This window comes from Nuphar pumila, chromosome 7 (assembly GCF_984573655.1).
Source record: "Nuphar pumila chromosome 7, dmNupPumi1.hap1.1, whole genome shotgun sequence".
Classification (NCBI taxonomy): Eukaryota; Viridiplantae; Streptophyta; class Magnoliopsida; order Nymphaeales; family Nymphaeaceae; genus Nuphar; species Nuphar pumila.
Window position 1 is genome coordinate 123,950,869 of NC_143255.1, and position 11,508 is coordinate 123,962,376.

The 11,508-nt window shown below is 39.5% G+C and overlaps 1 protein-coding gene and 1 non-coding gene across 2 annotated transcripts; one reads left to right on the plus strand and one right to left on the minus strand.

The window, feature by feature from the left end:
* The first annotated feature begins 2,694 nt into the window (after positions 1 to 2,694).
* Positions 2,695 to 10,683, plus strand: LOC149833308 (GTP cyclohydrolase 1-like). The gene is made up of 2 exons (XM_090015049.1): positions 2,695 to 3,154; positions 9,174 to 10,683. The coding sequence occupies exons 1-2, from the start codon at positions 2,977 to 2,979 to the stop codon at positions 10,442 to 10,444; spliced, it is 1,449 nt and encodes a 482-aa protein (XP_089871175.1). The 5' UTR covers positions 2,695 to 2,976; the 3' UTR covers positions 10,445 to 10,683.
* Positions 8,308 to 8,408, minus strand: LOC149833309 (U6 spliceosomal RNA). Its single transcript, XR_016433493.1, has one exon. It is a non-coding gene; the product is annotated as a U6 spliceosomal RNA (small nuclear RNA).
* Positions 10,684 to 11,508: the final 825 nt, after the last annotated feature.

Sequence of the window (11,508 nt, forward strand, 5' to 3'; positions counted from 1 at the left end):
CTTATACCATCCTTGTTTCCTACAATTAGGGGTTGATACAAAACCTAGCAACCTAACTAAATGATGTTAAGCATATCTATACGGTTAGATCTGCCATTTGGCTATTTCTATAAAAACAAGAGTGTAGTACCACCGTATCTATATGGTTAGATCTGCCATTTGGTGGCTGCTTCTATGCAAACAGGAGGATAGTACCACCAATGGGGGTCTAATCTTGTTTGGTGGGAGCAGCTAGTGTACGGCACCTTATGTTGGGTCCCAATCGTACAGTTGTATAGTTGTTAGGGAGCTTGCTTTTAAAAAAAGAAAAAAAGTGTGTAGTACCATGTAGTCTCACGGTACAAAACCACCTTTTATATATATATATATATATATATATATATATATACACTTTTCTCATTTAAATAAAAAAAATAAAATTTTCCTTACTGAGTTAGGCAACCAATTATGGACAGTCCTCGGCACGTGAAGGTTGCTGAGCTATGATGAAGAGAGAGGCGGAAGAGACCATCTGCTGGGCTTTCTGTCTAACAATGTCCACAAGAAACACACTCGTTCTTCAATGGTGGACATCGGGTCGGCCCCGACCCTATAAAGAGCCTGCAATGGAATGATGTGCCCTCCCATCAAAAGCCCAACCCGATTGAGTTTCGGGCAGTGCCCGGCTCAATATTAATCGAGCAGGATATTGAGTTGTCGGGCCTGAGTCTGGCCCAAGTCAAGCCGGGTACCCGGTTGTCCACTATGGGTTGACCCGATGTCCACCCCTAATCATTCTTTCCGAGGGAAAGAGAGAGAGAGAGAGAGAGAGAGGGGGGGTGGGGCACCTTCATGCAGTTCTACACGAGGAAGCTGCACCTCATTGTCACTTTTAGGGGTGACAAAATCTGACACGACCTGCCAACGTGACTCGCCAACCGGCTTCTTAGCTGGGTTGTGTTGTAAACGGGTTGACCCGTCTAACCCGTTTATTAAACAGGTCGGGTCCGTGTTAGGGGTATGCTAACCCGTAAACTCGGTTGACCCTTTTAATAAACGGGTTATGCAGGTGGGTCAACCCGTTTACCCGACCTTGACTCACCAATCCGTTTACCCAAACCCGACCCATCAACCCGCCTGCCAACCCGTTTACCCGAACCTGACCCACCAACTCGCCAACCCGTTTACCCGAACCCGATCCACTAACCCGTTTACCCGACCTGACCCGTTTATTAAATGAGTTAACTGTGTCGTATTGGGTTACCCGTTTAATAAATGGGTCGGGTTCGTGTTTACCACAACTGACTCATTTAATAAACGGGTCGGGTTTGTGTTGAGGTAAATGGGTCGGGTTCGTGTTGAGGTATGCTTACCTGCCAACCCGACCCGATTGCCACCCCTAGTCGCTTTACTCAATATGCATTCTTCCACTCATTTAATATAGAATTGCATTTGACACTTCACCAACCACCCTTGTGAAGGCTAAGACATTATAAGAAAATATGCCTTATGTAGAGCTATCAAGAATTTCCCTTTCATTTTGACCCTAACGAACTGTTAAGAAAAAACAATTGTGCACCATACCAAGTTACCAACTCTCTCTCTCTCTCTCTCTAGATTAGGAATTAATAAGAACAGATTTTGCACCATACCAACCTCAAGGGGCTTGCTTTCTATTGCAAAAACAACAAAACTTCTTTCGGTCGAACCAACATAGAAAAAGATGAGATCTTGATGCTCAAAAGAATCCTCCTTTTCAACCCTCTCACTTTAGCTTTTGCCATACCCAATGTTCTATCTTTGAAGATTGCTCATTATTAGGCAACCGATAGTATGTAAGTCAAATGAGGCCCATGCACAACCAGATACCAACCATGCATCTAGGGCTGTCAACGGATCGGCGACTCATTAGGGTATACTTGAACCGTAAATAACAAATCCAACTTCTAGGTTCGGGTTTTGTTGGGTCATCAAAATGAAATTTCAGACCTTGACCTACATAAATTCAAAAGTTTGTTTTTATTAAAAAATACATATAAAATATTCAAGCCAAGTTGAGTACTGAGCAAAAAAATCAGATTGGTCGGATACTCAGCAAAAATCATGAACCAAACACGAACTATATATTTGCTCGGATCGGGTTTGGGTCGACCCGAATATTATTAGAGTCAGTATTTTTCATGACCATACCCGAGAATTCAGGTTGAACGTAGCCGATCCATTGACAGCCCTTTGCATCACTCCCTGGTGGAACCCCTTTTCTTGGAAGATGTGGAGTATCGTTAACTCATATTCAGTATCCATAAATGGCATCATGAGCAGCCAAAAGAACACACACCAAACATCACCCGATCTACGGAAGAAGGGGTGCGCCCGTGTTTACGCCCCTCTGGTTGCCCGTTACAGTCAGAAAAAAGGAAGGGATTGTGGAGGCCTAAGACGGTTGGGTAGAGAGAGATGTAAAGCATCTAGGTGGTCCTCTTCTTGTCGTATGGAAGAAAATAATTCGCCTTAGAACAGAAAGGGGGGTGGTGGTAGAGCCAGATAGACCGTCACCATCATAGCCTCCCCGTCCTGTCGATAGCGGTAAGAAAAGGAGGAGATGTGGGGACTAAACACCCACCAAACCAAGAGGCCGTCAGAAGAAAGGCCACACCACAAAAAGTGTAACCCCAGAATTCCAAACCGCCGTGAAAATCTTATCTGTGGGTCCTCCCCGACTCTTTCCCACACGTTCTTCACATTCCCCAAAGAGATCAAGAGGAGGTAAATAGAGAGACACCCATCTACATAATTCCAGCAAAAGACTCCTCTTCCTCTCAAAATCCCCCATATTCATCTTGTCTTCTTGGATTTTTCCTCTTGTTTGGGGTGTTTTGGAGGTGGGTTTTGCTTATTGGGAAGGGAGACACGAGGAGATCTCATTTGGTGAAGATAGGTTGTTTGGATCAGTGATGTTTTGAGGTGCATATAGGGAAGGACTTGAAGTTAGGGATCATGAGTGCGTGTGAGGATTTGGGGGATGGAGAAGAAGGATTCGATGAGGATGGTGGCATTGGTGTTATTGAGGATGCTGTTAAGGTGCTGCTTCAGGGCCTTGGTGAGGACGTCAATAGGGATGGATTGAAGAAGACTCCCCTCCGAGTCGCGAAGGCTCTTCGCGAGGGGACCCGAGGTTGTTCTTCTTATCTGTTTGTTTCTTTGCTTCGTTTTGGTACTTGATTGCGAATTTGAATATGCTGTTCGTTTGTGGTTTTGGTGAGAAATGGTTAAATGCCAACTGAATGAGATTGGATAGTTGTGTGTCAGATTGTTGTTTATTGCTGATCGTCCTTCACTTTGTTTTCATACTCATCTTGGTGGCAGTAGGTGTTTCTTCTTGAAGTTATAAGGTGCTGAAAGCATATAAGGATCGTGGACTTCTGGTTAGTTGTTATGTGTTTATAACTTTATTCTGTTTGGTATCAAGTGAAACTGATGAGATGAGTAAACTAATGATGGTGGTGATCCAGATCAGCTGTTTGCTTCTTGTGATTCTATGCATACAGAATCATTTCCACATCTCTTAGCTCGTTTGTTGCTTTCATATTTATTGTGGATCACATGAAACGTTACCAACATACGGATTTGTGTGTCTGTAAAAGCTATGTAGTTCATGAATTCGTCCTTGTTTCCTTGATGAGTTTGTTAACGATAATTCGATCAGTTACTCTGGAATGGCCAATATGAGTTGTTGACTAAATTCGGATATGCTGAAAATTTTCTTTATATGCTAGGTCACAGATAATTATTGCTAGAATATATATATATATAGGAAAAGTGGTAGCTGCCTATCACCAGTAAATAGGTGTTTTCGGGTTGCTTTTTGCAAATCTGACACTGCCGATGTGTTCAGCATGGTCGATTTGGTAGGAAATGACACTTGGATCATGTTTTTCTATAAAAAAACATGACCTTTTAACCATATATTTTTTAAATTGTAGATCATTGATTATTAAATCTTATAAAAACCTACCTCTGTGTTGGAATCGGATGATCCAGGAGTCGATTCCTATAAAATCAAGCATGTAGATCATATCTGTATGGTCAGATTTTAGAAAAAAAAACTTTCAAAGCCTGGTAGGCATGAAACTGAGTAGGCAGCTACCACCTACTCATATATATATAATCAACTAGAATATTAAATGACATTTTCTACAGGAAAAATCCTTATGTTTATCATAGGAAGATCTGACGTTTAAGTGGATGGTTCTCTTTTAATGAAAACTAATGAATAAACATGCTAAAAGAATATATTGTAAAGAGGATAAGACTTTTCAAATAGCTGCAGACAATAACTTTACATTCACTTATCACTACTTGTAGCAATCTAAAGACAGCTCTGTTTGTTATTTGCATGTCATCAAAGTTGTGTCCTTTTCTTCTTTTCAGACTGAATCCTTTATCTAGTTTATGCTTGAAGAATATTTCTTTCTCATAGCCTTTTCAATCATGTTCTGGAGTTGCTTTCTCTACCGAGTCTTCTTTTTCCCTTTTTGTTTTTCAGTTAAGATTTCTTTTCTTGCCAATGCCCAAACCAACAGTTCCCTTTTGGTTGATTTTATTTTGCTTTTGTTTGAGTGGAGTTGGCGCTACTTGTTTATCTAATTATTAATACTTTGATTAATTTGATACAGCTTTAATGGGAAACAATTTGTCTAAAAAGAAAGTAGACCATTAATCACTATGCCTTTTCATGTTTCCAGTTTACGGAAGAATATTTGCATTTACTGAATCAAAGTTTGATTATCGCAAATAGTTTTCCAACTCTTTAGTGTTTTCTTTGCTTGCTTTTCTTGCTGTAAACAGCTCATGAGTCATGACCAATAACATCTATCAAGTTGTGCCTGTCTGTCTTCCCTAACTTCGGCCCGAAAACACATAGAAGCGCACACGTGCGCACAAAGGCACATGCACATACACATGCAGAAAAAAAAAGGAATCTTGGTCATATAAACTCTACTTAAGATGGACCATGGAACTGAACATAATTGAATCCCATGGTGTGGATATCTTGAAAGCTTACTTAACTCTAGTCTATGGTTAAATATAAGGTGGTTAGAGTTTCACTCTGTAATGATTTGATTATCTGCCACAGGATTTTGAGTTGCTCGCTGTAAGGTGGCTAGCACTTCCTAAGCTAAAAATTCTGTAGAATTTAAAAAGAGAGCCTTTTGTGGTCTTATCTTGTTACTTGAAAAGGCATCTATGGGGAAATATAGGCACAGACACATGCACATGCTCATGCACGCACACTGGTCACTCTACTATGTATATAAAAGTAAAACAATCTTATGACAGAATTTGTTGAAAACTCAATCATCAACTGAAGTGTGCTTGAGTATAGCTGCTAACAACTCTCACCACTTATGATTCCAGCATGTCTAGCAGAGACTCTTGTCTTGTGCATAGTCTATCAAAATCTATTCATGTTATCCTTGGTGCTTAATGTAACGTGGCTATCTCCCTTTGGCACTTGAAGTTGTATAGCTTTTGTTAGTGAACCTTGCCTGGTTTTTGTCTTGTACTTTTAAGAAGATATCAAAAAAAATACTAGCGGACAATGTTGAAGACTGAAACTCTCAGTAGCTTCGAGAACTTAAAGCTAGACAAATTCTGAGAACTGGGATGGAGGGGACAGTGGGAGTGGTTCAACGCAGTGATGGTGCTTCAGAAGATGGAATTCCTTTTATTGGGAAATGATTTGAAAAAGGTGCTAAGGATAATAGAAGATTAGACGAGAAATCCATTGGTTTTGTAGGGAGAAAGTGAGTGGGAAGCAGATTTGCCACCAAGATTATACTGGTTCAGTGCATTGGTTAGGTAGGGAGTGAGTGGACAGGTATTTGCCAATTTTTACTATCATGCATATTGGCATTATTGGATGTTAAAGCATTCCAAAGATATTTCCCAATTTGACACAATTTTTGCCATAAGTGCGTATAAGATTGTGTAGATTTACTTTTCCTTCTTGAAAAATGCCATCAAAGACATATTTTCCCACTCAGCAATATTGATTATTTTTTTTCAAGCTAAAAGTGATAGCGTTCATTGATCATGCATAAATTACATGTATTTTTATACATGTATACATGAATTTTAGTGATTTTAATGTTAAAATACCCATGGTTGAGGAATTTTGGTGTTTTTGTGTGCAAAGAGTTTTTTGTGCGAATTTCGTCCAAATCAGGTGCAATTCGGGCATTCTAGAGTTATTTCAAAGCAGTTGGAGCGAAGATCTGGAGTCAAGATCCAAATCTTACATGCTTCAATCTCAAATCCATCTGGGCAAAGGTTAAAAAGTCCAAAATAGCCCTCCATAAGGGGCGCCACCTTGAAATTATTATGAAATAATGATATTTGTAGTGTAGTTTTAGAAATAAGTATTACTTTTGAGTGCTTTTGAAAATAGAAATGTTAGAAGTGTTTTTAAGAATTTAGAAATTATGATTTTTTTAGGATTTCATTATAAATAGGTTAGGAAACCTAAGGAGAAGGGTTCTTTTCCATAGGAACTGCCCCCCCCCCCCCCTCTTTCCTCTTCTTCTTTCCCAACATGGGGAACTCTCTTTCCCTCTTTCTTCCTCCTTTCCTTCTTCCTCTCCACGTGAGTTTCATATGCAGCAGCCATCTGACATCACTTCTCATGTTGTGGGCAACTTCTGAGCCATGCACCATCATAGGGGAGATCCGCTATTTTCTCACCCCAATCCAAAATCGAGAACCGCCTCTGGTAAGTTCCTTCTTCTACCACTTCTTTAGGTTTTTAGGATTTCTTGCTTGTAGATCAAATTTTGTTTTATTTTTCTTGCATATTTAGATGTACTCTTTGTGATTTTTGTGTGTTAGGTTTGTTTAGACTCATTTTTTTATGTTTTAGAATTTGTATTTTGGCTGAAAAGCTCTTTTCTTCACGGGGTGGATTTTCTGTGTCAGGCCTAAATTTTTCGGTCTGATAAACAGATTGTTCTGTTCGATCCAGAAGGAGTTTAAGGCTGAAATTTTAGTATGTGTTAGTTGTACATGTCTAGAATATTCCCTCCAAATTTCATCTCAATTCGACTAGGGGTTGGGATTTTACGGCCATTTTACCGAAGTCGGTTTTCTGGCTTTGCAGAAATCCGACCTCTAGTTCTGAATTTTCCAGTCTGATAAACAGATTGTTCCCGCCGATCCAGTAGAAGTTTAAGGCTGAAATTTTAGTATGGGTTAGTTGTACGTGTCTAGAGTATTCCTTCCAAATTTCAGCTCAATCAGACCAGGGGTTGGGATTTTACGGCCATTATACTAAAGTCGGTTTTTTGACCCTGCAGAAATCTGACTTCCGATTTTAGTTGCAGTGATTTTTGGAAATTAATTTTATTTTTATTTATATATATACATATTTTTAATTAAGTGTCTTGGAATGTATTTGGTGAGTTTTTTGTATCTTAGTTGAGTTGCTTTGTATGTGTCAGGTGCTGGTTTTCGTCAGAAAATCAGAATCTAAAGTTAAGTTTTGAGTGTTTAAGTTAAGTCTAGTTGAGTCTTTGTCGGGTCATTAACGTAGTATAAAAATAGTTGTCTTTTGGGTTTCCGTTTTGTGTGATTGCAGGTAGTGGCCTTGATGAGAACCGAGGTGGACAAGGTGGTTGAAGTGGACGCATTAAAGTTTCTTGCACACAGGTTGAATGAATGAAGCTAGCTCGTAGTTATAGTTGGAGTTTTTATAGTTAGGGCATTAGGGCATTTCTCTCATTTTTGGGTTGTAATTAATTTAAAATTTATTTTCGCACATGCTTTTGTAACTGGCTTTGTGCGTGTTTGCTTTCGTATTTTTTATTTATTTTTGAGGCAATAAAGAGTGTGATTTGTTTGGAATACTTGTTCTCATCCCGTTCCCTGTGGTTCGACTCGGACTTCACCACTTTTGTGTGAGCCGGTTATTTAGATTTGGTGTGCGGTTTACACTTGATTTTTATTGAAAATATCTTTTAAAATATTTTGAAAAAAAGTAGACACCATCCATTATGCATACTTTCACAGTTGTACTGGTTTTTCTGCAGTAGTCTGAACTTATTTTATGTGCCTTTCAGATGATATTGACTTTAGGGTTTTGTTTGTTAATTCCTTTTACCTTGTTGCACAGCTTCTGTAAGTCCAAATTTGATGGAGTGCCAAAAACACTCTTGACGTGCAAATTTTTGGGGAGGCTTTAATAATTTCTTCATCCCATGCTTGAGTTCTTCCTTGGCTATATGTTTCTGATAACCACATTGACCAGAAGCTCTATTATGGCTTTTAACGAATAAAAATTTGGACTATTTTCTGGTTTGTGCTTGTCATTCTTGTGCAGGGACCATGCTGATCTTCCATATCATTTCAGTTTCATCGGGTGTTTCCAAGGAGACTTTTGCTGGTTATGATAATGGTCTTTGCATCATTGGCTTTACTTTGCTTTTCTCTTTTTTTTCCTATTTTCAGAATTCTATCCCTTTTTGAAAACTCGAGAGGTTAGATAATGAATTTCAAGCCTTAAGATTTTTATGTCCACTAAATTCCAATAAAAACATTTTGGTGAAATTGAATATATTTGGTTAGTGCTTCGGAAGCCAAGTAAATGAGTAATAAAGCCTTCTTGTAAGGTACAGCTAATGCTTGCTTTGAGCTTCACAGGGAAATATATCAAGTGAAAAACCTCAGGTCACCCCAATGATTCTACTAATGGTGCAAACATTCAAAGATGTGATGTTTCTCTGTGATGCCAAATATTCCTAAACTTATTTGGGACTTCAGATAGCTTATGTCCTTAGAGAAGATGACAGCATTCTTGAGCTAGAACCCAACATTTATTTTGTTTTTTCTTTTCTTCCTGATAATTCTGTAGTTATGAATTATTCAATGTATTAATGTGTTTCTAAGAAATAATATTGTTACCATTTATTATGCTGAGTTAGTGATTCATGTGAATGTGCTGCAATTATAACGCTGCCAGATCATAAATAGGGACGTGTTAAATAATCCTGAATATATAAATTTGGGAGCCTCTCCATTCAGATCCCACAGATGGTGTCTTTCCAGCAACTTAGAAGGGCATGTACTTTTTTTAAGGTCTTAACTTTCAAGTTGAAGTTTGAAATCGTACTGACAATTTGAAACTGCAATTTGTTTTGTAGGTTACAAACAGAAGGCGAAGGACATAGTTCATGGTGCTTTGTTTTCAGAACCTGGTGTGGATAGCAGAATTGGTCATGCAGGAGGAGCTGGTGGGCTGGTGGTTGTCCGTGGCCTCGATCTCTTCTCATACTGTGAGTCCTGCTTGCTTCCTTTCAGGGTCCACTGCCATGTTGGTTACATCCCATCAGGACAACGAGTTGTAGGACTGAGCAAGCTATCAAGGGTCGCAGATGTCTTTGCCAAGAGGCTGCAAGATCCCCAGAGGCTTGCTAATGAAATCTCATTTGCATTATATAACAGTATCAAGCCTTCCGGTGTTGCTGTTGCACTACAGTGTTGGCATATTCAGTTTCCGAAAGAGGATATAAGTGGTCATAGTCAAACCTTCTCTTCAGAAGAGATGCATGGTTGGGCGCAGGTTTCCGTCTGTTCTGGTTCTGGTATTTTTGAAGATGAGAGGAACAAGGCTTGGACTGATTTTTATGCTCTTTTGAAATTCAAGGGTGTAAATATAGATAAAACCCAAATGAAGCCAGCTGTCTACCAATCGTGGTGCCTATTTGGTTCCAAGGAGTCGCTTTTGTGCAACGGGCATAATGAAAAAAGCCACCTGAATTCACGATTTGCAGCCAAGTTAGGCACCAACCAGTCGTCCATGATCTCTGCCGCTACTTCAATTCTCCATGCACTTGGTGAAGATCCTTCAAGGGCTGGGCTTGTGGGCACTCCACATCGTTTCATTCAGTGGCTGATGAATTTTAAGCAATCAAGTTCAGAGGCAAGGCCAAACATCTTTGGTAATGTAAATTTAGGTTGTCAGAATCATCATTCAAACGGCAAGATAAAACATCTTAGTGTTGGTTATATGGGTAAACATGATATCTGTTCGGAGCTGAACTTGCCATTTTGGTCCCAATGTGAGCATCATCTGCTGCCTTTTCAGGGTGTAGTGCACGTTGGCTACATTGCAGATAAAGAGCACACAGCTGTAGAGAGGTCTTGTTTGCAGTCTCTGGTAAATTTTCATGGATACCACCTCCATGTTCAAGAAAGGCTAACAAGACAGATAGCAGAAAGTATTTATTCTGTTTTCATTAAAGGGGTTATTGTGGTTGTGGAAGCCAACCACATATGCATGATTTCTAGGGGCATTGAGAAGGTGGGAAGTAGCACTGCAACAATAGCAGTACTTGGTCAGTTTGCTACTGATTGTAAAGCCAAAGCTATGTTTCTTCAAAACGTTTCCAACAGGACTGCTTCATGCGGATAAAGAGCCCACAAAAGAAGAAAATTACCTTAAGCAAATATAACACTTTCTGCATCGATTTGGATTACCATGCTTCTTGGAAATTTTTCTACATGGATCCAGAAAAATATATGCTGAGGGTAAATTAATTATGTGATCAATTTTCTTTTCAGATGGTTGTCAAAGACTCTCTCTCTGTCTCTGCTGGAGTTACTCTGAGTCTTCCTTGAATCACATCTGAGTTCCAACTTTCCGGTTCTCCATTTATTTTTCCTTGCAATGCAAGTCCAATATTAACTGAATCTCACAAGGTCTTGTATTGTCTTATCATGTCCATGAACATCTTGGAGCCGGTTAGAGCCATGTGGTTTCACGTCTATGTCCATGTGGGCCACTATCATTATGGATCTGGATCGGATCTGAGATGAATCATTAAGGTGACAGAGAGCAGGCCTAAAGTTCAACCGGACAGTGCCATGCTGCTGCTTGTGGCAAAACAAGGGCACTGTTGGGACAAAGGAAAATTTTAAATATAGGGGAAGTTTTCCCTATATTTGAATCAACCCAAATGGATTCTATAAGGGGACGGATTCGGCCCCCTTACAGAATCGGATGATTCCATCACAATTCACCTTGAATTGAGCAGAATCTGAGGTTGAATTGGCCCTTATTTTAATATTCTAATATTTTTTATTTTGAATGACATTTTAATTTAAAAAAAAAAAAGTAAAAGTGGCCCATTCAGTTCGAGTCTGAATCAGCCAGTTCTCTGAATTGATTCTTCAGGTCCGAAACCCATATTCACAACCATTGCATATTAGAGTGGCTCAGATCAAGGTGCAAGTGGGTCGGTTCCCAACCAGGGTCTTAACCGGATCTGAGTCTGGAAGATAAGCTGTTTGGTATTGTTGGATCTGTGCCCAAAATTGGCTAGTCCGATAACATTGGATCCGGGATGGAACTCAGTCTAACTCAACTCGTTTTAATTCTTTATTTCTTAAAAATGATGAAGAATACCAATTCCTCTGACATGGTGTCATATAGGTGCAGATCTGGTCTGGATCTGGATCTGGAACCAGACTCAACTT